This window comes from Somniosus microcephalus, chromosome 11, assembly GCF_052327205.1.
Source record: "Somniosus microcephalus isolate GS21.2 chromosome 11, FLI_Smic_1.0, whole genome shotgun sequence".
NCBI lineage: Eukaryota > Metazoa > Chordata > Chondrichthyes > Squaliformes > Somniosidae > Somniosus > Somniosus microcephalus.
This window is the reverse complement of record NC_140997.1, coordinates 19,806,943-19,834,614: the sequence shown is the minus strand read 5'-3', so window position 1 is coordinate 19,834,614 and position 27,672 is coordinate 19,806,943. Positions and strand designations below refer to the sequence as shown.

General features: G+C 42.7%; 1 protein-coding gene across 2 annotated transcripts in view; it reads right to left on the bottom strand.

Annotated features, from left to right (window-relative positions):
- sdk1a (sidekick cell adhesion molecule 1a) overlaps positions 1-27,672 on the bottom strand; it is an 897,759-nt gene that overhangs the window by 530,321 nt on the left and 339,766 nt on the right. For both annotated transcript variants that reach the window (XM_086000285.1, XM_086000286.1), the window contains exon 4: positions 23,239-23,386. In XM_086000285.1, the coding sequence (XP_085856411.1) occupies positions 23,239-23,386 (148 nt within the window). The remainder of the gene's footprint in view (positions 1-23,238; positions 23,387-27,672) is intronic.

Here is a 27,672-nt window from a genome sequence, read left to right as displayed (position 1 = left end):
TTTACAGCGCAATTCGCCTGCAATCGGCTAAACTAGCGCAAAAGTTTGCAGAATTTCCACGATCCTTTGTGCTAGTTCAAAAGACATCGTGCTAGTTCAAAAGACATCACGCTAGAAGCTGGCCCTGCCCACAAAACTGGTCTCACCCCTGATCAAATTAATCACCATTGCAAGTTTCCACCAATTGCACCTGTTTGCGGGCCTTCAAGGAGGTTCTTAAAATTAAGACATTTTTTGGCACAAGGACACTAATAGGCACGTTTTAAAAGATTTTGAATAATTTTTTTTTGATTTACTAAGAAACTGACTACTGCACCCAAATGTAACTAGCAAATGGCTCTGTATAGTTTTTTTAAAGTCATTTTCAGTTATTTAAAATCGGGTTACTCATTTTTATTTCTCTTCCCTTCTTTCTTCATACTGCCAGAACTTAGTTCCGGAATTTGCCTTTTAGGTGTCCAGGATGCTGCCTGAAATGGGAGTTTGGTGGTTGCATTTGCAAACCAGCGTTCTATCGCCGGCTGTAGGACCCAATTGAAATTTGTCCAGAGATGGGTGGATCTTGCGCAGATTTAATGTGATTAGAAAAAGAACCAGAGGTGACATGAGGAAAAACTTTTTTAAGCAACGAGTGGTTAGGATTTGGAATGTGTTACCTGATAGGGTGGTGGATACAGATTCGATAGTAGCCTTCAAAAGGGAATTGGATAAATACTTGAAGGAGAAGAAATTGCAGGGATATGGGGAAGAGGGGGGGGGGGGGGGGGAGTGGGACTAACTGGATTGCTCTTCGAAAGAGTCGTCCAAAGAGCTGTCAGAGCATCGATGGGCCGAATGGCCTCCTTCTGTGCTGTACTACTCTATGGGTTATTTACAGGTGGTGGACTAGAGACTCTGATTAAAAATGCTTATGTTCTGTGATAAATTAGCGGGAACGGTAGTGTAGTGGTAATGTCACTGGGCTAGTAATTCAGAGGCCTGGACTAATGATTCAGAGACGTGAGTTCAAATCCCACCACGGCAGCTGGGGAGTTTAAATTCAGTTAATTAAATAAATCTGGAATAAAAAGCTAGTATCAGTAATGGTGGCTATGAAACTATTGGATTGTTGTAAAAACCCATCTGGTTCACTAATGTCCTTTAGGGAAGGAAATCTGCCGTTCTTACCCGGTCTGGCCTATATGTGATTCCAGATCCACAACAATGTGGTTGACTCTTAACTGCCCTCTGAAATGGCCTAGCAAGCCACTCAGTTGTAACTAACCGCTACAAAACAAAATAATAAGAATGAAACCGGAAGGACCACCCGGCATCGACCTCGGCACCGGCTACGGACACGGAACGGCACACCCAGCCCAGTCAACCCTACAAAGTCTTCCTCACCAACATCTGGGGACTTGTGCCAAAATTGGGTGAGCTGTCCCACAGACTAGTCAAGCAACAGCCTGACATAGTCATACTCACAGAATCATATCTTTAACATTCACTCCCTCCACCACCGGCATACCGTGGCTGCAGTGTGTACCATCTACAAGATGCACTGCAGCAACTCGCCAAGGCTTCTTCAGCAGCACCTCCCAAACCCACGACCTCTTCCACCTAGAAGGACAAGGGCAGCAGGCGCATGGGAACAAGATCCCCTCCAAGTCACACACCATCCTGACTTAGAAGTATATCGCCGATCCTTCATCGTCGCTGGATCAAAATCCTGGAACTCCCTCCCTAACAGCACTGTGCGAGTACCATCACTAAATGAACTGCAGCAGTTCAAGAAGGCGGCTCACCACCACCTTCTCAAGGGCAACTAGGGATGGGCAATAAATGCTAGCAATGCCAGCGACACCGACATCCCATAAAGGAATAAAAAATCAATTTTCAGCTTTCTTAATCAAACTGCACCAAGTTGCCAATCTTAAATATATCAAGGAGCAATTTTTAACACGAAACAATTCTTACAGAAAATTATGTTCTAAAATGCTGCCCGATTGCACTGGTTCATGGCAGATTTTACATTAAGTGATATACAAATGAGCTTGATCAGGAAAAAACTTTTCAAAATTAGCACAATTTTGGGCACAATTTGCACCAGGATCGCCAATTGCAGCCAAAGAGTAAACTCTGGGGCCGGATTTCGACTTCCCAGCTCCCTTTGAGATGGGAGGAGCCACAAACCCACCATCCCACAGCCAAGCCCCTAAGAATCATCCCATCATGAACTAAAACTGAGGACATTCCAATGCACTAAACTTGAGTTTTATGGTTCTGCCCAAACTCCGTTCAACCCAATCTCCCAATGACCCAAATACAAATGTTCTGATGTCTGCGTCAGCCCAGTGGGAACACAAACTGTATTTAAGTGTCAGTCTTGTCTCAGTGGTAGCAGACCTGAGTTCAAGCTCCACTCCAGAGGCTTGAACACATAATCTAGGCAATATGGAGGGAATGTTGCAATGTCAATGAGAACCATAAAACTCAAGTGCTGTCTTTCAGATGAGACGTTAAACTGAGTCCTTTTCAACTGGATCCCTTGGCACTATTCAAAGATCCGGGGAGCTCTCTTGATGTCCTGGCCAACATTTATCCCTCAAGTAACACCACTAAAACAGATTATTTGGTCACTTATTCGTTTGCTTACGTTACATTGGCTGTGATTAACTTTGGAATGCACTGAAGACGGGAAAGATGCTATATAAATGCAAGTTGTTTTAACCTACCTCTCTCCTTCATCTTTCGAGGATTATAAAAACATCCTTCACCAAAATTAAAATGTGACAATATTTTAATATATATATAAAAAACTTTATCCCATTAATAATAGGAAGAAAGGTATTTTTTGGGTCGAAGCGATCATAATATGATAGAATTCTTCATTAAGATGGAGAATGAAGTAGTTGACTCAGAGGTTAGGGTCCTGAATTTAAATAAAGGAAACTACGATGGTCTGAGGCGCGAGTTGGGTAGGATTGATTGGGAAATGTCACTCAAAGGGTTGATGGTGGATGGGCAATGGCAAACATTCAAAGACCGCATGGATGAACTACAGAATTTGTTCATCCCAGTTTGGCATAAAAATAAAAATAAAAAGGTGACTCAACCGTGGCTAACAAGGGAAATTAGGGACAGCATAAGATCCAAGGAGAGGACATATAAATTGGCCAGAAAAAGCAGTAAACCTGAGGATTGGGAGCAGTTTAGGATTCAACAAAGGAGGACAAAGGGATTAATTAAGAAAGGGTAAATAGAATATGAGAGTAAGTTTGCAGGGTACATAAAAACTGACTGTAAAAGCTTTTATAGATATGTGAAGAGAAAAAGATTGGTGAAGTCAAGCGTAGGTCCCTTGCAGTCAGAATCAGGGGAATTTATAATGGGGAACAAAGAAATGGTGGACCAATTAAATACATATATTGGTTCTGTCTTCACAAAGGAGGACACAAATAACCGCCCAGAAATGTCGGGGAACATAGGGTCTGATGAAAGGGAGGAACTGAAAGAAATCAGTATTTGTAGGGAAATGGTGTTAGGGAAATTGATGGGATTGAAGGCCGATAAATCCCCAGGGCCTGATGATCTACATCCTAGGGTACTTAAGGAAGTGGCCCTAGAAATAGCAGATGCATTGCTGATCATCTTCCAACATTCGATGGAATCTGGAACAGTACCCATGGATTGGAGGGTAGCTAATGTTACCCCACTATTCAAAAAAGGTGGTAGAGAGAAAATGGGGAATTACAGACTGGTAAGCCTGACATCGGTAGTGGGGAAAATGCTAGAGTCCATTATAAAAGATGTAATAGCAGAGCACTTGGAAAACAGTGACAGGATCGGACAAAGTCAACATGGATTTATAAAAGGTAAATCGTGCTTGACTAATCTACTGTAATTTTTTGAGGATGTAACTAGTAAAATAGATAAGGGAGAACCAGTGGATGTGGTGTATTTGGGCTTTCAGAAGGCTTTTGATAAGGTTCCGCATAAGAGATTAGCGTGTAAAGTTAAGGCACATGGGATTGGGGGCAAGGTATTGACTTGGATAGAGAACTGGTTGGCAGACAGAAAGCACAGAGTTGGCAGGCAGTGACTAGTGCAGTACCGCAGGGATCGGTCCTTGGACCCCAGCTATTCACAATATATATTAATGATCTAGACAAGGGAACTAGATGTAATATCTCCAAATCTGCAGACAACACAAAGCTGGGTGGGCGTGTGTGCTGTGAGGAGGATGCTGAGAAACTACAGGATGATTTGGACAGGTTGGGTGATTGGGCAGAAGCATGGCAGATGCAATATAACGTGGATAAATGTGAGGTTATCCACTTTGGTGGCAAAAACAGGAAGGCAGTTTATTATCTGAATGGCAATAGATTGGGAGAAGGGGAAGTGCAACGAGACCTGGGTGTCCTTGTGCACCAGTTGCTGAAGGTAAGCATGCAGGTGCAGCAGGCGGTTAAGAAGGCAAATGGTATGTTGGCCTTTGTAGCGAGAGGGTTTGAGTACAGGAACAAGGATGTCTTGCTGCAGTGAGACCACATCTTGAGTATTGTGTGCAGTTTTGGTCGCCTTATCTGAGGAAGGATGTTCTTGCCATGGAAGGAGTTCAGCGAAGATTCACCAGGCTGATACCTGGGATGGCAGGAATGACGTATGAGGAGAGATTGGGACGATTGGGCTTGTACTCGCTGGAGTTTAGAAGAATGAGAGGGGATCTCATTGAAACTTATAAAATTCTGACAAGACTAGACAGACTAGATACAGGAAGGATGTTCCCGATGGTCAGGGAGTCCAGAACCAGGGGTCACAGTCCAAGGATAAGGGGTAGGCCATTTAGGACAGAAATGAGGAGGAATTTCTTCACCCATAGAGTGGTGAACCTGTGGAATTCTCTACCACAGAAGGCAGTAGAGGCGAATACATTAAATATATTCAAGAAGGAGTTGGATATATTTCTTAAGGCTAAAGGGATCAAGGGATATGGAGAGAAGGCAGGGACAGGGTACTGAATTTGGATGATCAGCCATGATCGCATTGAATGGCGGAGCAGGCTCGAGGGGCCGAATGGCCTGCTCCTGCTCCTATCTTCTATGTTTTGGTTGTATTGCAATTTGCAACAGCTGTCTTTAGACATTTTTCAAAAAGACAAAATTTGAAGTGTTTATATGAAAGAAAGGAGGTCCAATTACTGTGAAAACTATATTGCCTTTCAATAACCTGAGGGTTAAGTTCTTTTCAGATGAATAACTGTTGAAAGATAACCAATAATTTCAAATACATTAAGATAGAGAAATTCATTGGAAGGAGCATGAAATATAAATGTAGATAAGGAAATGACCAAACAATCTTTGATGAATTCCTTTCCTGAAAAAGTAACGAGCACTATTGGATTTCCAATGCCAAGTAAACTCTCTCATAAATGCCAATGCACTGATTTCAGGCCATATATGTATAAAACTCAGTTACATGGCAAAACCCCAGCTGGACTGATCCAGGTCAGGTATTTCTTTCAAAGAACTGTGTCATAATCAAACAGCCCCAAAATTAAGTTAACAAAGTAACTGAGAGATGCAAGACTGAATCAATTGCTTCACAGTACACATATTCCTCAATTTATATTAAGCACCTTTCACAACCACTGGAAGTCCCAAAATGATTTACAGCCAATGAAATACTTTTTGAAATGTAGGAAACGCGACAGCCAATTTCCACACAGCAATCTCCCACAAACAGCAATGTGATAATGGCCAGATAATGGGGGAAACATTTGTTGCCTTAGCGCCTCCAGTTAGTGCCAGCAGATGGTGCTAATGGGGTGCTAGACCAGTATCTAGACAGAGGCGAATCCAGCGCCACACACCAAATTCCACCCCCCCGCCAGTAAGAGGTATTGTGGGAATGTCAACGCCAGGTGGATCATGATACCAGTGAGTGTGCAACGCTCACTGACCGCTCGATCTGCTAAATTGATTCACGCCACTTACCTTAGCGCCTGGAGTAAACACTGACAGGGGGAGCTGGCGTTAAGCACCAGGAAGCCGGCTCCAGGGACGTTATTTAAAGGAATCATCAGTAATCACTCGCGGCTGTCAGGTAGTGCAGTTTCAGTGGTTTCTTGTCAGTTTCACATACTGCAACAGTTTCATTCAGTAATTTCAAGATTCTTTTGTATCAGGATTCTTGTGGCAACTAAAAAGTAGCTACATTTATTCTTCAAAGAATCAAAATGCTACACTTGGTAACATTAATGGGGGCTGTACTGGTAGTTGACCTCACGCTCCAGGATCTATGGTGGAGCGAGCAGAGGCAGCAAGAAAGACTGGAACATGTGCCCAGAGGGAAGAGGAGGGCCATCAGGCCTCTCAACAGCAGGCCTTACGCTCTGAAGGTATTCCGAGAGCACTTCTCCTACCTCCAATTAAGCAAGGACCAGTGTATTAGAAGGCTTTGTTTCACTAAGGAGGTGGTCACAGAACTCTGCCACCTCCTGTAACCAGACCTCCAGCCTCAGACCAGGGTGAACACAGCTCTCCCAGTGGCAGTCAAGGTCACCGTCACCCTCAATGTCTTCGCCAGCAGATCCTTCCAGTCTGCAATAGGAGACATAGCTAATATCTTGCAGTTTGCTGTCCATTGCTGCATCCGGGAGCTCACAGAGGCTCACAGTAGGAGAAGGGACTACATTTCCTTCCCCATCACCAGAGAGAAGCAGGACGAGCGTGCATGGGGCTTTGCCAGGATAGCGGGGTTCCCCATGGTGCAGGGCACCATTGACTGCACCCAAGTGGCTTTGCGAACACCGCATAACAATCCTGAGATTTTCCGTAAGCCCAAAGGCTACCACTCACTTAATGTGCAGTTGGTGTGTGACCACGCACAGCAAATCCTCACCGTCAATGTCCACTGTCCTGGCAGCAGCCACGATGCCTTCATCCTGCACCAGACTGGTGTGTCAGCACTCTTCCAGCCACCACGTCAAGCTCGCGGCTGGCTGCTCGGAGACAAGGGCTATCCGCTCTCCAGCTGGCTCATGACTCCCCGCCACAACCCCAACACTCCTGCCCAGCACTCATTTAATGAGAGCCATGCTGCCACCAGAAACATCATCGAGCAGACCATTGGCCTGCTGAAGCAACAGTTCCGCTGCCTTGAATGCTCGGCAGGAGCCCTCCAGTACTCAGCTGAGCGGGTGTCCCATTTCGTGGTGGTCTGCTGCATGCTCCACAACTTGGCTATCATGAGGGCCTAGCCCCTGCCACCAGGGATTACGTGATCCCCTCAGGAGGAGGAAGAGGGAGAGGAGGAGGAGGAGAACGAGGAACAGCAGGGAGGGAGGAGGCAGCCACTCAATTGGCCTTCTGGAAGGGCGGTCCGTGACCGCCTCATCAGAATGCGATTCGAATGAATTAAACCCCAGGTCCTCGTTGCTCACCACATCCCCATCATTCCATCCCTCTCGCAAGCCGTTTCACAGTGCAAAGCTAAAATGAGACACACCACAAAAGAATCCAAATTGAATTAATAAATTTATCAAAAATCAGTGCACATATTTACACCAAAAATATTAACTATTCACCCTTGTGTAATCCCTTAGTGCCTCTCGTTACTGTGTCTTTTCCTACTCTGGTCCTACGAAGTGTTGGCCCACTAGTGGCTGCAGCAGGGCTGGTGGAAGGCTGCTGAGTGTCCATGCGGGAGACTTCAGATGGCCTTGCAGGACGCCATCGACCAACTCTGGACCTGGAAGGCCCGGCTGTAGACTGCACCACCTCAGCATGGGTAGCAGCAGTCTGGGCTGGCTGGATGACAGGCAGCAACAAGGGCAGCGGCGGAGTGGCAGTGGTGGGAGCAGGAATGCGGTCATCCTGAGAGAGGACAGCAGGTTCTTGCTCCACTGACCCACAGCCACTCCCCGGGGCAGCACCTCCGCATCCCTGCGACACCGTGAAAGCCCCAGTCAACGGCAGTAGACCCAGCCACGATGGCAGCAGTCAGAGCTTGCGTGACATCAAGCTGAGACTGCATGAGAGCAGTCTGAGATTAGATGCCACCAAGCAAAGACTGCATTACAGCACTACGACGTTGCGTTGCTTCCGCCTGTGCTGCAATGGAAGCTGCCAGATCACCCATCACACGCGGCATCAGGTCTGGGCTGCCACAGTCTCTCTGGGAGTCTACCATCCTTTGCAGACTGGAAATGATGGGCTCCATGGTGTGCGCAGAGCCTTGTGCAATGTTGGAGGCGGACTCCTCCACTCCCCTTACCATTGCCGAGAGGCTCTCGGGCACCCTTGCCATTGCACCTATCATCTCCATGTGCATTCCCATCACCCTTCTTCTAAAGGCCTCCCCATCGAGGTCTTCATCTGAGTCCTGTGCAGCAGAACTCGTGCAGGAACTCGCCCTCCAGTGAGCTGGCCCCCAAGCTACCCTTTCCCCCTGGGCTTGCTGCAGCCCACTTGTGCCCGGTGCCTCACCTGGTGCAGATCCCGCTACTATACTAGCCCCTAAGGAATGCATAGTACCAGTATCTGAGCTGATGTCTGCGGGTGAGACATGCAGTGACGCGGTGTGTTCTTCCTCCTCCTCTTCTCCCGCCTCGCTCTCTACTGTGCCCTCAGGGACAGGCTGCTCAGGCGCGTGCTGATTATCTGAAAGCAAAAAGGTACAAGAGTCGGGTTAAGGTGGGGAAAGGGGGGCAGAAACATAAGAACATAAGAAATAGGAGCAGGAGTAGGCCATTTGGCCCTTCGAGCCTGCTCCGCCATTCAATAAGGTCATGGCTGATCTTCTACCTCATCTCCACTTTCCTGAACTATCCCCATATCCCTTCATTCCCTTAATATTCAAAAATCTATCGCTCTCTGTCTTGAATATACTCAATGACTGAGCCTCCACAGCCCACTGGGGTAGAGAATTCCAAAGATTCACCACCCTCTGAGTGAAGAAATTTCTCCTCATCTCAGTCCTAAACGACAGACCCCTTATTCTGAGACTGTGACCCCTGGTTCTAGACTCGCCAGCCAGGGGAAACATCCTCCCTGCGTCTACCCTGTAAGAATATTGTATGTTTCAATGAGATCACCTCTCATTCTTCTAAACTCTACAGAATATAGGCCTAGTTTACTCAACCTGTCCTCATAGGACAATCCCCCCATCCCAGGAACCAGTCTGGTGAACCTTCGTTGCACTCCCTCTGTGGCAAGTATATCCGTCCTTAGGTAAGGAGACCAAAACTGTACGCAATACTCCAGGTGTGGTCTCACCAGGGCCCTATATAATTGCAGTAAGACGTCTTTACTCTTATACTCAAATCCTCTTGTAATAAAGGCCAACATACCATTTACTTTCCTAATTGCTTGCTGTACCTGCATGTTAACTTTCAGTGATTCGTGTACAAGGACACCCAGGTCCCTCTGAACACCAACATTTCCCAATCTCTCACCATTTAAAAAATACTCTGCTTTTCTGTTTTTCCTACCAAAGTGGATAACTTCACATTTCTCCACATTATATTCCATTTGCCATGCTCTTTCCCACTCACTTAGCTTGTCTATATCCCCTTGAAGCCTCCTTGCATCCTCCTCACAACTTACATTCCCACCCAGCTCTGTATCATCAGCAAACTTGGATATATTACATTTGGTCCCCTCATCCAAATCATTGATGTAGATTGTGAATAGCTGAGGCCCAAGCACTGATCCTTGTGGTAACCCACTAGTTACAGCCTGCCAACCCGAAAATGACCTGTTTATTCCTGCTCTCTGTTTTCTGTCAGTTAACCAATCCTCAATCCATGCTAGTATATTACCCCCAATCCCATGAGCCCTAATTTTGTTTAATAACCTCTTGTGTGGCACCTTATCGAATGCCTTCTGAAAATCCAAATACACCACATCCACTGATTCCCCCTTATCTATTCTGCTAGTTACAACCTCAAAACTGTCAAACACGGTTTCCCTTTCATAAATCCATGTTGACTCTGCCCAATCCTATTATTATTTTCTAAGTGCCCTGTTACCACGTCCTTAATAATAGATTCTAGCATTTTCCCTACTACTGATGTCAGGCTAACTGGTCTGTAGTTCACCGTTTTTTCTGTCCCTCCTTTCTTAATTAGTGGGGTTACATTTGCTACCTTCCAATCCGTGTGAACCGTTCTAGAATTTTGGAAAATGACAACCAATGCATGGTTAGCTGGAAAGTGCGAAATGCTTGTGCGGTGAGGGGGAAGTGGGATGTGAGAAGAAGGAGCAACAATGAACATACCGTTGTTGTCCCCAAGGGGGTCAACGTCGCCGGTGGCCACGGCACCCACCACCTGGCACCCAATAATCTGCAAGTGTCAGCTTGTCTCCCACCTGTGCGCTCCTGCTCCCTCCTGTTGTGAGCCACCTTGGCCTGCAAGAGAAAGGTAAATGTGTGAGTGCATGTGGAGCAATGTGTTTGGGTGAAGTGCCTGCCATAGTTGAATAACTGTCATTGTGTGCAATGTGTGAGATGTGGGTGAGAGTGTTGGTATGTAGAGATTGTTGGTGGGTGAGTGCTGGGGGTGTGGTGCTTTGGGCAGTGTCTGAAGATTATGGTTCAGATGGTGGTATGTAGCATTTGTTGAAGCATTCACTCACCCATACCACCTGACTGAGGTCGTTAAATTTCTTCTTGCACTGTGTGGGTGTCCGAGGGACCACAGTGCTGCCCGAGAGGTGCTGCGCAAACTCCCTCCACATGGTGCGGAAGTCTTGTGGCGAGGGCCTCCTGCCACTTGCTGGGTAGAGCACCACCCTCCGTCTCTCCACAGCGAAAACCAATGCCTCCAATGCTTGGTCGCAGAATCTGTGGTCTCGCTCCCTGGGGCATGGATCTGACATGAGCACACCTGGTTCAGTCCTCCGGCTCCTCCTTCTTCTCGTCCTGCTTCTGCTTGCTGAGACAGCTGCATAGCCAGCAATGCTGAGAATGAGGTGCTGCAGCATCAATGAACCTCCCCTTTAAGTATTGAAAAAAGCCTGAGGCAATCATGACTTGCGATTAGGCTGCACCTGATATTGGTCCACCCTTTGAGTATAACATCAACGAGCTTGGGTTTTAAGACTTGAATTAGGACTCCAATCATTTTTTTGAACAGTGAGCACGAATTTTGCGTGCAGTCTAAAGCATTAGCGCCTGGCACTAATTTTCCAACTTTTCTGCTGACACCGCCCATTCCTTGGCTATAATGAATTTCAAGCCCAAACTATTTTAGTGATGTTGATTGCATAGGACACCGGGGATAACTCTCCTGCTCTTCTTCAAAATAGTGGCATAGGATCTTTTATGTCCACCTGAGAGAGCAGACAGGGCTTCGGTTTAACATCTCATCCAAAAGATGGCACCTCCGACAGTGCAGTACTCCCTCAGTACAGCACTTGAGTGCCAGCCTAGATTTATGTGCTTAAGTTTTTGGAGTGGGACATGAACCCACAACCTTCTGACTCAGAGGCAAGGGTGCCACCAACTGAGCCACTACAACTACTTTAAACTAGTTCAAAGGATTATGGGCTTTTAGGCTTTGTTCAAAAATTATGGTGAAAAGTAAGAGAGAAAAGACACAAATAGACAAAAAGATGGTTGTAGTATTTCCTTCATTCTTAAAAACGTGTTCAATTTTCTGTTGTGAAGCTAACAATTCAGACATGGTGAGTATTTCTCGCAGACACCAACATGTGTTACCGATTAGTACATATGAATTCCCATTACGTTAATAATAATAAATGTACTATTCAAATTGCCAAATGAATTCTTTTTTGTACTTGCGAACGTTAGTGTCATCAAATTTCACTGGAAACCTGACTTTGAAGAAAATTAAGTGGATAACAACAGGAACTTGCTGCACTTCTTCAGTTCGAGATTTGTTGAGAAGAAGCAAACTCCATAATGTAAGGTTGCATTATTCTCATTATGTCTCAATTTAAATCAATACCAATATTGACAGAGGACAAAAACGACAAAGACAGGTGTGATTTGCCAAACCAAAGATTCTGCGACTTCTGAAGGACATTACATGAAAACGATGAACAATCCATTGCAGATTCTCTCATTTTGATTTTTTTTTACATTTTAGCTACTCCAACCTGTAAAAATTCACTGGAGTTGTAATATTACAGTGCAACACTACAGATAATTCAGTATGCAGATCACTTCTGATCCTATGCAACTCTGCAAGGGCATTCTACTAGAAAGATACAGCTTCAAGATCACAGGGGCAAGCTTACAAAAAGTGCTATGAAACCATTGAGAGGTACATAGTTCCATGAAAACCTGTTACTGTACTATGGTTCTACAGGCTCCAAGTAGCCCTCTGGCACCACTTCATTCTAAAACCTCAACAGCACTCGCTGGCAGGTTATTCAACCATGAGGGATAATATAGCCAGCCTTATCGTGCCCTCGTCCAACATTCAAACATTGTATAGCAATCAGGAGAGACAATCCTGGCTGATTTTCTCCTCCCTAGCCCAGGTGCACTTGGCACAAGTCTTGTGGTATGGCTCAGTACCACAACAGGCAGTGCAATTATCACAGCCATCAGGGAACTCCAGTCAGAGTATTGTAATGACCATTCAGGTGAACTAAAATATTAAAATGGGGCAAACTTGCTTAACTTAGCAAGAGAAACTTATATTCTCACACATCAAAACACTACACACAATACAAACATGTCATGCCAGAGGTTATCATACGCTTCTATTTCTTTCCCCAGTTTTCTCCAGTTACAATATAAGCTACTGGTAGCACACTGATCCATGCAGAACAACTTGAACGGAGTCCAGAATAAAGCACTACAAACAAGTCAAAAGATAGATACAGTTTCGGTTTTCCTTCCTTCTATTTCTTGTCTCAGTTGTCAATGCAATTACAGTGTAAATTGCTTACAGTGCACTGATCCACCCAGACCCATATGTTTTCCCATTTTCCCTGATGTCCACTGTAATCAGACAAATCAGGTCAGCCATGGAACTAGACATTGAAGTCTGCTTGAGAAGTGTGAAAACAACAAATTCAAAGCCAAATCTCCCTTAAGCTATGTACAAAGCAACTGCTAGGTATCAACCTCCCTTATTCATTCTCTCCGGTGTTTCTCTGTCTGCACACAATGAGGCTGTAATGCAACTAACTCCCAGGTGTTTGTGCTCCAGTGAGACCTCAGCTTAACTGAACCAAGTGCAAATGTGCCTCCACTCACAGGCCTTCCCCAAAACAACATTCTCAGTCAGACAGTTGTGATCTGATTTACTCCTTTGGAAGATGCTTGTGGAAAGAAAGAGCCAGTGAAGTTCCAGATGGCATCACTAAGTCAAAGCAGCTTTGTCTGGCCCGAACCAAGTCATGCACAAAGTAGTGTTTGTCTGGAGAAACTGATAATCTTGTCTGAACAAACTTGAAATGCTTGGCTTATGAGGACGTGGCTTGTCCAGTTATCTCATCATCAGAACAAAGCAGGCCCACTGTAGGTGGACTGTATTGTCATCTTTTATCTGGATTTTCTATACTGCTATAGCACTGACTCTGGTCAGTAGTGGAACTGCAACTAAAGTCTCCTTTCTGCAGCTGACCAGCAGTGTCACTCTGCTACAGATTTTACTGTAGAAAATGAATAAATATCCCCTGGTACAGCTCAATGCTTGCTTTCAATTTAATCTCTAGAGACAATAAATCTAGGTACAAGCTCTCGCCAGTGGACATGGCCAATTGTGGGGACACAATCTTTGTAGAACAGACAGGAAGAAAATACTTTTTTTTAAACGAGCATTTAAAAAAAAATACAACAAATTGCAGGAAAACGTCCCAAGATGCTTAGGTTATTATATTTCTGTAACATACAAGAATAAACCTCACAGCTGGGAATTCCCTAGCTCCCAGTCAAGCCATCAGTCACGGTGGGAGGCCCAGGCAAATTGCAAAGAGAAGGAGGGTTCAGTTATCACTCTCCAACTGCCGCCCCCCCCGCAACCCCCCACCCACCAGCACCACCCTCCCACCCCCTCACAACTCTTCTGTACCTCTCAGTGGTTTTCTTAAGTTGATACCAGAAAAAATTGTCAAGAATACTCATACCTGCGCACCATGGCCAGAAACACCTCTGTACAAAGTTTATAGAAACATAGAAGATAGGAGCAGGAGTAGGCCATTCGGCCCCTCGAGCCTGTTCCGCCATTTAATGAGATCATGGCTGATCATCCAAATTCAGTACCCTGTCCCTGCTTTCTCGCCATATCACTTGATCCCCTTAGCCTTAAGAAATATATCTAACTCCTTCTTGAATATATTTAATGAATTGGCCTCAACTGTCTTTTGTGGTAGAGAATTCCACAGGTTCACCACTCCCTGGGTGAAGAAATTCCTCCTCATCTCAGTCCTAAATGGCTTACCCCTTATCCTTAGACTGTGACCCCTGGTTCTGGACTCCCCGCCATCAGGAACATCCTTCCTGTAGCTAGTCTGTCTAATCCTGTTAAAATTTTATAAGTTTCAGTGAGACCCCCTCTCATTCTTCTAAACTCTAGCGAATATAAGCCTAATCGACCCAATCTCTCTTCATACGTCATTCCTGCCATCCCAGGTTCAGTCTGGTGAATCTTCGCTGCACTCTCTCCATGGCAAGAACATCCTTCCTCAGATAAGGCGACCAAAACTGCACACAATACTCAAGGTGTGGTCTCACCAAGGCCCTGTACAACTGCAGCAAGACATCCTTGCTCCTGTACTCGATTCCTCTCGCTATGAAGGCCAGCATACCATTTGCCTTCTTAACCGCCTGCTGCACCTGCATGCTTATCTTCAGCGACTGGTGCACAAGGACACCCAGGTCTCGTTGCACTTCCCCTTTTCCCAATCTATTGTCGTTCAGATAATAATCTGTCTTCCTTATGTTCACTATTGCTAGAATACTGTACTCCTGCTCATCAGACTGCGAAGGCACATTGCAAACTCCTAATTGTTCTTTTATCGAAACGTTCTCGCGTCACTTCACACATTTAAGAACTAAATACATCTTCAAAAAGTGGAAACAGAGCAATTGATGCATTATTTTGCGAAATATTAAACATAGTCTGCTTTGCAGTTGGTTATTAAAAAGTCAAAAGCTATTGGAAAGGGTGGACTGGGAGTGACTGTGTATGGCATAGTAGATCAGACACTAACCTTTTGCCGCTGAGTTCAAATCCAGCCCAGACAATGATGAGATTAAAGTCTCTTCTGTCTGTTATTTGTAAAGGCGTAGACCCAAGTCAGAAAGTAGCCTCGAATTTGGTACTGAGGGGTAAAAATTCCACTGTGCCGGTCCTTGGCATGCACTGGGAGCACATTTATAAAACTGTGCACTCCCAGCCCGCCACATTCACCAAGGAGCGATGCAGCAGAATTTTAATTTCTTAAATGCGGATGCCACTCAGAGAGGCCGCTAGTACTGCTAATGTAGTAAATGTCAAATCTTGGTGTTAAGAACATTGCTGGAAGAGTGAAGAGAGTTTTTTTCAACCCCACATAGGACTATGCTTTGCCTGACCTTGGAATCAGGTTGCTGATGCTGGATGGCAAAAAGAAAAGCACTATTGCACTCTTTAACACAGATATTCTTCATTATGAAGAGCAAAATATTCATTCAACAATTTTTTTTAAAGAAAGGACCTTAGGACTGCTTCACTTTGAACCCCTCCTACGTAATGTCTCCCATGGACGTCATTCTTGTAGAAAGTATGACAAAAAACAGGTTAATAGACTGGAGAAAAGCTGATTTTGAGGGGGCTGAGAATAGAACTTGGGGAAAATAAAATTGGCAACAATATTGGCAAACAACGATGTAGAACAGCAATGGGAAACGTTTAAAATGGTGTTCAACAGAGTGCAGGAACAATATATTCCGCTAAAAGGAAAGAATAAACGAAACACTAATGAGAATCCATGAATGAATAAAGCCATAAGGGAACAATTGAGGGTAAGGAAAGAGGCATACATTACGTACATGGACAGCATGATAAGGGAGAATACGAAGAGATTAGGAGAGAAGTCAAAAAAACATTTAGGAAGGCAAAGAGGAACTATGAAATTAAATTATCAAGGAACATAAAACAAAATAGTAAAATATTTTACAGGCACGTCAATAAAAAAAGGAAGGTAGGGATGGGAATAGGGCCATTAAGGGATAGACAGGGTAATACCACAGGTAACAATAGAGAGATGGTAGAAATATTAAATAATTATTTTGCTTCAGTATTTACCAGGGAGATAGAACAGGTGGACATGGCATTGGATGATGAGATTAGTAATGAGATAAGTGCATTTAAAATAAAAAGAGGGGATATATTAAATAAACTAATCAAACCCAAAGAAGATAAAACCCCATGGATGGATTGTATCCATGCATTTTAAAAGAATCTAGGGAATACTAAACATATTTAATAATTCATTAGAAAAAGGTGTAGTGCCAGAAGACTGGCGGATAGCTAAGGTAATACCTATATTCAAGAAGGGGGATAGAACATGTCCAGGGTATTATAAACCAGTCAACTTAACATCGGTGGTAGGAAAAATAATGGAATCCCTACTAAAGGAGAAAATAGAACATCTAGAAACCAAAAATATAATAATGAATAGTCAGCATGGATTTCAAAAGGGAAAGTCTTGCTTGATCAACCTCATTGAATTTTTTGAAGAGGTAACAGAGAGAGTAGACAATGGTAATGCAGTAGATGTAATTTATCTAGATTTTCAAAAGACCTTTGATAAGCTACCCCATAATAGAATGATGAACAAGGCTAGATAATGCGGAGTCAGGGGACAAGTAGCAGAATGGATTGCTAGCTGACTTCAAGACAAAAAGCAGAGAGCAGGGGCAAAGGATAGTTATTCACAGTGGCAGAAGGTGGGTAGTGGTGTTCCACAAGTATCAGTGTTGGGACCACTGTTGTTCACAATTTACATTAACAATTTAGATGTAGGATTCAAAAACACAATTTCTAAATTTGCGGATGACACCAAATTTTGGGAGGGGGGGCAGGAGAGTCAATACTGAGGAGGACTGCAACAAATTACAGGAGGACACTAATAAACTTGCAGAATGGGCATATAATTGGCAAATTAAGTTCAACACAGATAAATGTGAGGTATTACATTCTAGTAGTGAGAATAGGGAGGTCACTTATTACTTGGAGGGTGCGAGTCTAGGTGAGGTAGAGGAACAAAGGGATCTCGGAGCACAAATACACAAATCACTAAAAGTTGCGACACAGGTTAGCAAAGCCATAAAAAAAGCAAACCAAGCACTAGGGTTTATTTCTAGAGGGATAGAATTGAAAAGTCGGGAAGTTATGCTAAACCTGTATTGAACCTTGGTTAGACCACACATAAGAGTACTGCGTGCAGTTCTGGTCGCCATTCTATAAAAAGGGTATAGAAGCACTGGAGAGGGTGCAGAGAAGATTTACAAGGATGATACCAGAAATGCGAGGGTATACATATCAGGAAAGGATGAACAGGCTGGGTCTCTTTTCTCTTGAAAAAAGAAGGCTGAGGGGTGACCTAATAGAGGTCTTTAAAATTATGAAAGGTTTTGATAGAATGGATACAGAGGGAATGCTTCCACTTTAGGGGAAGAGCATAACTAGAGGACATCAATATAAGATAGTCACCAAGAAATCCAATAGGGAATTCAGAAAAAACTTCTTTACTCAGAGTGGTGAGAATGTGGAACTCGCTACCACAGGGAGTGGTTGAAGCAAATAGTACACATGCATTTAAGGGGAAGCTAGACAAGCATATGAGGGAGAAGAGAATAGAGGGTTACGCTGATAGATTTAGCTGAGGAAAGACGGGAGGAGGCTCGAGTGGAGCATAAACGTCGGCATAGACTGGTTGGGCCGAATGGCCTGTTTCTGTGCCGTATATCCTATGTAATCAACATATTTCTATTGTGCATTTCCTGTCCTCAGGGTGTTTCAAAGTGCTTCACAGCAATTCAATTGCTTTTGAAGTGTTATCACTGCTGCTATGTAGGTAAATGTAACAGCCAAATTGCTGTCCTACAAACAGTAATTGAGATAAATGGCTTGTTAATATATTTTTGTTGGTGGTGGTTAAGGGAATAATGTTGGCCTGGACACCAGGAGAATTCCCTTCTCACCTTTGAATAGTGCCATGAGATTTTTTACGTCACGTGAACAGACCAAGATTTAGAATCTCACTCAAAGGATGGCACCTCCGACAATACAGTACTCCAGTATCAGCGTAGATTATGTGCTCAAATCCTAGAGAGGGTTTTGAACCCACAATCAGTTTTGGTTTACTGGTGCAGATCTGGCACATATTGAATAAAATTAAGTCAGACAACAATTGAGAGTGCATGGGCGGCTAAAATCTACATAATCAATATCCACTTTTTAGTTAACTGCTGTATTTGGTCATGAGTATTTGAACATTTTTATTCACTGCCATATTTATTGGTTGCATTAAGGCAAATAATTTATGATCAGTTTTAGCTGAGCTTTTATCCATAAGCCATGAAGTGATATAATTTAATCAATTTGGTACTAAGAATAGTTACAGTATTTATATTCCAATAACTGATGTACTGACCTGTACTTAAAATAGCTATTTTCTGAGGGTTAAATTTTACACCACATTACAGTTATATTATGGTGTACATTTTAATCCTTAGAAAATTGTTCCTCGAAGTAATGATCAGAAATTCAGTTACTGATACTCTGGGCTGGGTTTTGTCAATGGAGGTGACTTGGAGGCGGGACTGCTGCTTGTCGTGTCAATGTCCCGCCTCCATCCTCGCCTGACCATTCAGAGGGATTTTCCCGATTGAGCTTGTTAAGCCCGCCTGGCGAGCTCAGCAAACCAATTAGGGAAGAAGTCACTGACAGATCACGTCAGCGTCAGACGTGCTATCTGTCAAGACTTCTTGAAAGAAGAAATGACAGCGTTTGACAGCTCTGTGAAGCTGTCAAACACTGACATTCTCTTGAGTTTGATTCGTTTTTGCGGTGAGGACTGAAAAAACGTAAATTTCAGACGTCTGATGGATCGGAGGGTCCATCAGCCATTACCTGAAATTGACAGGGATGATGTCCACTCTCCCGATCCAGCACGGCTAAAGGCTACAGAAGTAAAAAAAGGTAAGTGATCACTTTTTTAAACTTATCATTCACCTTACATGCTTGGAAAATCGAGCCCTTTAACTCTAATCCTAAAAATAATTTTACACTTTTTACTCTAAATCTACACATCTTTGATTTGGTAATGTCACAGCAATTAATAAGTATTTTGGAGGCAAAGCACTGATCTTATCAATGACTGGCAAAGGCTTATCTGGAAAATAATAATCCATTTCTTCTTCTCATGAACGGATACGAAACCTACTGCATTAGCGTGCTGTCTCATGAAGTGGTAAAAAATTTGGTTCATGCCCTTGATTCCATGCAGAGGAAGCTCTTGTTTTCAGTAAGGGCCGTCTGTAGAGGTCATCAGGCAGCTCCCCAAAGTGAGAAAAAACAGCTAGGAAAAGTTGTTTTGTACTACCCATGCATACCTCCCATCAGATGATTATACTGCCAGCAGAATGACCGGAAAGGAGGCTGCTGAATGCCTTCTCGGCCAGATAGGTGTATGGTGCATCATAACATATCTGTAAGGTTTGCATACACTTTATTTGTTGGAAATTCTGTCAGATATTAAAAAAAGGTATTAAATGCAGCCAAATATCCACAGGCTTGACATCCTGGCATTAGTGCCAGGATGAGTCCACTGGTGACATCTGTCGTTGACCCCGATGGAGTATGTGGGGTTGGGGTAGGTCACCTCATTATAATACCAGTAGTGTGTGCCTGTGTCACTAGAGATGCACCAATCAAGGAAGACTCGGCATTCCAGTGCCTACTACAGGTTTGGGGGGGGTGGGGGGAGAGAAGAGAGGGAGGAAATTACCATCCTTCCCCTCCACCCCAAAAGATGCTGCAAGTATCCCCAAAATTAGACAAAGGGTTTTTAAATTTTATGGGATCCAGGCCAGGACACCACCCCCACCACCCACCACCACACAGTCCTCACTTCTAGCAGTGGTCGCACCAGAGCACCTGCATTCACTAGATATTTTGGCTCGCTGCTAGAATCCCAGGTTGGGGCAATAAACTCCCAGCCTGGGAGTCTTCTTTTTCCAGCCACATTCCCTCTGATGCTGGAGACCAACTTTGGGGTGGATGGAGATTTCGTCCCAATAAAGGCATCCCAAAAACGAGTGAGGAAGGTCAGAAGTCAAATATGCTGGATCCTGGCCTAATTCTCAATCTTTCTCTGTACCCCTGCCAAAATATATCAAGAGTGTGCTAACAGGGCAGTAAGGATCCTGAAATATCACACCATAGAGAGGCCAAAATTCCTCGGTCTCTTGGAGACCCCTTACTTGGGCACCATGTCAGAAGGGTGGGGATAAGGGCAAAGACTCTCAACTCTGGAAGTTGTTCCATTAGCACTAAAAGTACCATTAATGCCAAGGACTGCGTTTTTTTGCTTGGCAATAAAATCTCTCCCCAAATATCTATTCCTACATTCCCCTACTTTAGATCACTTACTTCATCTGACAATTTACATTTGAAATTTGTGTTTGCAGTTTAGTGATTTGTTTCTTTAAGCAGTTTTGGTTCTAAGTTGTAGCAGAAGGCATAGGGTTATATTGAAAGAGAGTTTGATTAGCCTACAAATAACAGACTGCGAATAACTGCAAGAAATAGCTGTGATTCACTCCACTAGTTTTAGAATAGATGTGGAAACATCTGCTAAATGTAACAACTCATGACTAAGTGTCATAACAGCATTTCTTTCTGAAGAGCAAAAAAATCACATTGGACACAAACACTAATTTGGTGAAAAGACATAGGGCCGGATTTTCCAACCCCCACGGGTACGCACCTGTAGGGGCCGCGCAAGTGCCGGTTTCAGGCGTGCAAAGCACATACGCTGAAAACCGGCACTTGCGATCTGTCAAGAATCTCTTGACAGATCATCCACATGCCCAATAAAAGTGCCTCTGCGGGTGGACAGTTGCGCTTTTTGCACAACTTCCGCCCGCTGAAAGGCCATAGAATTCTTACGCCTGGTAAAAGCAAGCGTAAGGCCTGATTTTACCAGCTTAAGAGTTTAAAAAATAGAGAAATGGAATTTTATAACTCATTTATAAATGAAATATACTCTTCAAAAAGGTAAGTTTATTTTTAGCCCCGTAAAAACATCTAATTTTTATTTCAAAAAATTAAATTTTTGTTTAAAATATTTAATTAAATGGAATTTTAATTAATTTTAATTATGTAATGTTTTAAAAAAATGTATTTAATGTTTTAGTGTGTTTTTAAATGTAATCCCCATTCATACATTTGACAGTTCTGTCCGTACAGACCTGTCAAAAGTATAAAGGGGGATTCCCTTCGATTGGTTCGCCTGGCCCACGTGATCCCAGGGGCGCATACGTAGGCCTCTGCGCATTTCCAAGAGGAGAGGCCCAGGAGCGGAAACCTCGGGATCTACGGAACCAGTAGGTAGGTTCGTAGATCTTTTTCCAATCGGAGGCATCCGCCCGCAGGAACCCTCCGATTGATTAGATTGATATGTGAATTACAACTAAAGTTTCATCTGACAAGCCTGCAACTTCTCCACTGCTATGAGAAGTATCAACATTGTGTAAGTGATGAGCAACATGGTGCATCTGCACACATCTGTAACAATGACAGATGTCTAGCAAATAGACTCTTTTTGTAGCCTTGGAGAAATTACACTGGGGTGTTGATGGCAAGTCATAGATTCAGTCACAGTCTAATACTCCTTCTAGCAAAATCTAGAGTTGGTTAATTCTGTATCTAAACAGTTCCAAATGCAGGAAAATCATGTGAAGCTTCATTGTTGATATCCTTTGCTGGCTTTTTGACCTGCAGGATCTCAATATGGAGGCCTGGCTTAAATGTCTTGTGGTGATGTTCTGGTCTATAGATGACCGACAGCCCAGCCAAAGCGGTCCATAAATGCATCTATACTATATGCATCAACTACTCCCTGTGGTAGTGAGTTCCACATTCTCATCACTCTGTAGGTAAAGAAGTATCTTCTGAATTCCCTATTTGGTTTCTTGGTGACTATCTTATACTGATGGCCTCTAGTTTTGCTCTTCCCCACAAGTGGAAACACACTCTCTGTATCTACTCTATCATAACCTTTCATAATTTAAAGACCTCTATTAGGTCACCCCTCAGCCTTCTCTTTTCATATTTTCCCATCTTGTTCCATATACTTCTTTTCTGCTCAACTCTCTATGAACCTCAAGTTTTCCCAAGACTTGGATACTGGGAAGACCCCAACACCTCACTCATTTGGGACCTTCCAGGTTAAAATGGGTCAAGACCACACTACGGAATATGCATTTACCAACTAGGGGTATCAGAGAGGAATTTTTATTTCCTGTTTTGATCCTTTCCTTTTCTTCCTTCTTTCTTTTATTCTTTCTCTCTCTGGTTATATGTGTTAGCTGTGGTTCAGGGGTAGTACTCTCGCCTCTGAGTCAGAAGGTTGTGGGTTCAAGTCCCACTCCAGTGACTTGAGCATAAAAATCTAGGCTGACACTGGCGTGGTTTCTGCTGCACTCCGGGTGAAGTTATGGCAGCAGAGGAACTCTGAAGAGAGTCCTGGCCTCGATCTTAATTTTTTTTTGCAATATACTAGAGTCTGATATAATGTACACAAACTGTTTAAAAAAAAAAAAACTATTACAGACTTTAAGAATAAAGATGTAACATGTCTTGTTACTTTTACTGCTTTAGCATCATTGAATTGAGACAGATATGAATAGTGACCTTAAATAACAACTGCAATGTACCCTCCTTTATTCTCCCCCTGCTAAAACCACATTTCACATGAATGAAAATCAGTTGAAGTGTACATAGTAGTGGCAAATCCTGACTGGAGTATAGTCAAGAAATACATTATCGGTAATTTTACAAAAGTGCACTTCTGGTGAAGTAATGGATGGAAGATTCTGAAGGGTTCGTTGATCTCTGCACCCAATTACGCGTCCCCAGCACACAAAGCTCTGTGCTGGGAGTGTGAATTCTTAAAATCTATGCTATTATATCAGTATTAAGGAAATTTGTGTTATTTTATTATCAATTTTAATTTAAAAAAATTCACCAATAGCACATTAATGGTCATGAACAGGCTCACTCACATTCTGTTGCTGGGGATAATCTTTTGGCCATCACGAAACCATGTCATTTGCGGTTGTGGGTAGCTGCTGACGTCTGGAGATTTTAGTACTGCAGCCTGACCCTGTGATACTGTGATGCGCTGGTCACCTCCTTCAAAGTTCCCCATGTCTGCAGAAAAAAAGTGAGAATTTTCAACTGATTAAATGAGAAGAACTACCAACGGGCCATAACACAATACTATTTCTGTGACTAAAATATTGGAGAGCAAATTAAACAGGACAAAGAAGTAAAAGATGCTCTATTCCCTGGTATGAAGAATACTTACCCTCGACACCAGCAGCAATTTGTGGGATAAACTTGTACGCTACCAATAATAAATAGCATTTCAAGAGTCAAAGCACAGAACTACCATGTAATTCTGCTCACCCATTCTATTTATTTTTCTCTCCTTCCTTAGGTCACCGTATTTCATCCCCAGGCTAAGGGGGCTAGCTGTTAAAAGGCAGCTTGCAGCAACCATCTCTTGACACCTCTCCTTCAAAGGGCAACAGAGACTAGGAAATCGCGACTAGGTAACCTGCATCCTATATCTTGTGGCATCACACACTGAAACGCCAATGTACTGCACCACCATTACAGAACTCCACATTACACTTGATATGTATACATAGAAGCTGACTGCAGATTAGAGAACTGACATTTCAGTAATCATCAGATTTGGAAAGTCCATCGTTAAGTTATCTCAAATCTGAAAATTATATTTTTTACCTCATACCTTCCACATTTACTTACAGTTTGTTAAAAAATATTTGCGGTCTAACTTTATTTCAATTTTGGATGAAATGATTCGACACAGAATGTGAGCAAGAATGTATATAATGGCGGTGGTGATGGGCTGTTGTAGCTAATTTTTAGACTGGAAGATCTGGAGAATTGAGCGATGCTGATGTAGGGTATAAGCACTTCAGTGGCAAAACTGTCAACCTCCTGACATTCCCATTGCTTGAAGTGTGGAGACAGACTCAAGATCGAAACTAAATTTGCGTCAGCTTTAGTGAATTTTAACTTCGGAATTAATTTAGATTTCAGACTCGCATGGGTTTCACTGTCAAAAATGTGTGTGCTTTGTCTATAGATGGAGATTTACTTTTGAAAACATAATACCCTAAAGGAGTGTACATCACAGCTAAGAACCATCTAAACATCACAAAAATCAGTAAGAGTTCTGACAAATGCATTAGAACAGAAATATCAACACATCTGACAGTTTGGCAGATCATTTTGACCTGTACTTTTACAGCCAGTAACATTTTTCTTCACCTGCTGTCAGGTGAGCAATCCATTTCCTCAATGACAGTATTATTGGATGATATCGTGGCAGACACCGGAGGACTTCCAAAGCAGATAATATGGGTTTTTTGTCAGTATGTGAAGAAAAATGAGAACTTCTGCCAAACTGAAGGCTGTAATTGTTCTGTATTTACAAGTTTACTCATAAGATTTGTTCTGTCTACTTTTGTTGGCATTTACTTTTAAATGGACGGTAAAATGTTTAACCCAGAATTAATTTTTTTAACACGAGCTTGATTTCTTTTGTAAAATTGTACTATTTGTGTAAGAACACAGTAAATCTTGCACTAATTTTAAAAGTTAAGTTTAAAGTATTTGTACAATGAGGCTATGGCCCAACCTCTCTCCCTTAAAGAGAGAGTTTGGTTTGTTTTTGTTCATCCTTATTCTCGATAGTGAAATTCTCCTTAGCGCTGCTTTGAGCTTCTGCCAACTTTTTGCAGAGCTGACAGGTTGCTAATTTGATTAAATATGACCTACATCTGGATTAAGTAGCCATCTGCTAACATGCCTATAGCCTTTATTAAACACAGAGCTTCATAAATACAAGTACTGTAAATAGAACCTGCACTTGGATTTTTCTATTAAACTTAAACCAGTTACATACTTTAGCACAGGGTAGTTGTTAACTGGGGCTAAGAAATGCTGTAATTTTATGTATGAAACCTAAGTGCAATGACAGTTTCATATTGTGATTGTAAGTATCTCACAGTAATTCAGTCAGCCAAAAGCATACACATTTTCAAGTTATTTTCACTTGTCTGCACATTGATAGCTTCTTTGAGTAGGAAGTTAGGATTGCAAGACTCAGATCGAACTTCGTAAACATAGAAAATTGTCAATGCTCCATGGAAAACAAGAAATAACATGGAGATTATCTTGGAGACACAGGAGCAATTATATCATATAACAAATACAGGATACAACTACCAGCAAATTATAAAGCTGAAAGCTGGTTGTGCAAAGTACAAATACAGTGTACCACAGCCCGACCTGGCTCTGCTGTTCATGTTTCAGTTCTCTTATTCAATGGTTTTGTGCACAGAATACATTCTTTTCCTTCTCCAATTTTCTGCCCTTCTGAATGCATTAATTCAGATTTTGGCATATGAATGGCATTCTTCATCTAGTATCTAGCCCATTCTTTGTGTGCAAGCTTAGAGCCGATGTAGACTGGCATTTCTCCATAGGGGGAATCACACCGAGTCTGATTCTGTCCTTAACTGACATCCATGCAGTGCACTTTCCAGTAGAAGGCCCTGGGTAGCAATTAGGTTTGGGAACCCTGGCTGATCTCACCCATCTCTAACTCAGGTCAGTTGTGCACCTCTGTCTCTGATATGGCATTAAACCCGGGACTTCCTTTTTTCTGTATGGCAGAGTACTACCAACCATAGTATATTAAAGCTGTGCTCATCAGTTCCCATGAATTGATCATCAAAAGCCTTCATAATCACTGGCCAAAGGAACTTTATATTAATATATATTATGGCACTGTTCATTTCCATTGCAGTGGGGTGAGCTTGCAATTGTTCAGAAATACATTTGAAATTTTAAAGAATACTTTTTTCAAAAGTAAAATTTCCTAATGTGATTCTTATTCATAGAATTAAACAATGATAACTCCAGTGTTTCTCCAAATAAAAGGAAATACTATGGGCAAGCTAATGAAAGTGTAGACATTATAGAGATGGATTACGTTCTTTGCAAGAGCCAGCACTGAAGAAGTTAGCATACTAGCAGTCTATAGTGATCACGTCTATTCAGGCAATAACCAGGCCCGACCGTGCTTACTTTCTGAAGTCAGACTTGATTATGCACTTTAAGCGTGCAACGGCTGTAAGTAAACAGGTCACTACTGAAATTTGAAATTAATTTAAAGCAATCAGATCAGTTAACAGGATAAATCACTAGACTGTAAGGCTGATCTACAGGATCAGAAAGAGATCAGCCTCACAGCTAAATACAGAAAACAGTGAAGCACTTTACTGAATAGAATTGATTACAACTCATATAAAATTGTTTTCAATGTTTTGGAATGAAATGGCAATTATTTGTGAAAAGTAAAACCATTTGAAATTTCATCTCACATTTTCATAGGTTCTAATCTGATCATAAGCTGCTGTTCCAACCTGCCTGAAAGATATGTGATGAGCTGGCTCACTTCACACTACATCACATGGGAGAGCATCCTGTCTGATAAAAAGCTGATAGTCTGGCTGCTGGCTTAGGCCAGGGAGTCCAGCTCAAGCAGCTAAATCAGTTTTCACCAGATTTACCTCTAACAGACCAACACTTAAAGCAGTCTAAATCAGAGATTATGAAGTCCAATAAAGCCCAGTGGCAGTATATAACAATGTGATAAAGATTTGATCTCACTCTGCACCAAATCTGATATCATCTTTACCATCTGGTGGGGGGGGGGAAAAGAGGTAAAATCACAGGAAAAGTTACTTCATCTCCACTTGTCTGTACTTTCTGGAGAGCAGTACGGAGTGGAATGGTGGAGGCTGAGGAACAGGGTGCTCAGCTGCTCTTAGTCACCCGTGTTTGGCTCGGCGAGGTCACAGGCCAAAAACTTAAGGGGGGGTAAATATTTTCCAAAAAAAAGTAAGAAGTCAACTAAAATACATTCAGCATGCTTCTCAGCTGAAGGTGAGAAAGTACCAGAAAAAAACAATTCAAAGAACAAGATCTGGCCACTATGACATTTATTTCACACCTTGCATTAAAGGGACTGATAGCTTCTTGACAGTAGATCATGACAACTAGATTTATATAAAGTTACATCAGTCCTTAACCTCAGAACCTGTTGGTTCACCACAGAAACAGAATATTTCACCTTCAGCAGTGCTATCCAATACGTTAGCCACTAGCTACATTTGGTTAATTAGGAATACAGATGAGGTTAATTGCATTTTTGATTAGTAAATAGACACTGTCATTGGGCCTGTGATGTCAGTACAGGTACTCATACTCGCACGGTGTAGGCATGGGAACTTCAACTTTTCTGTGAATTTGTAGTTAAAATGGCAAGACAAAAAGCAGAGTGTGCACGTGTTTTTTGATTGTTGTCTGTCCTTTACTTCTGGCTAGACGGAGGG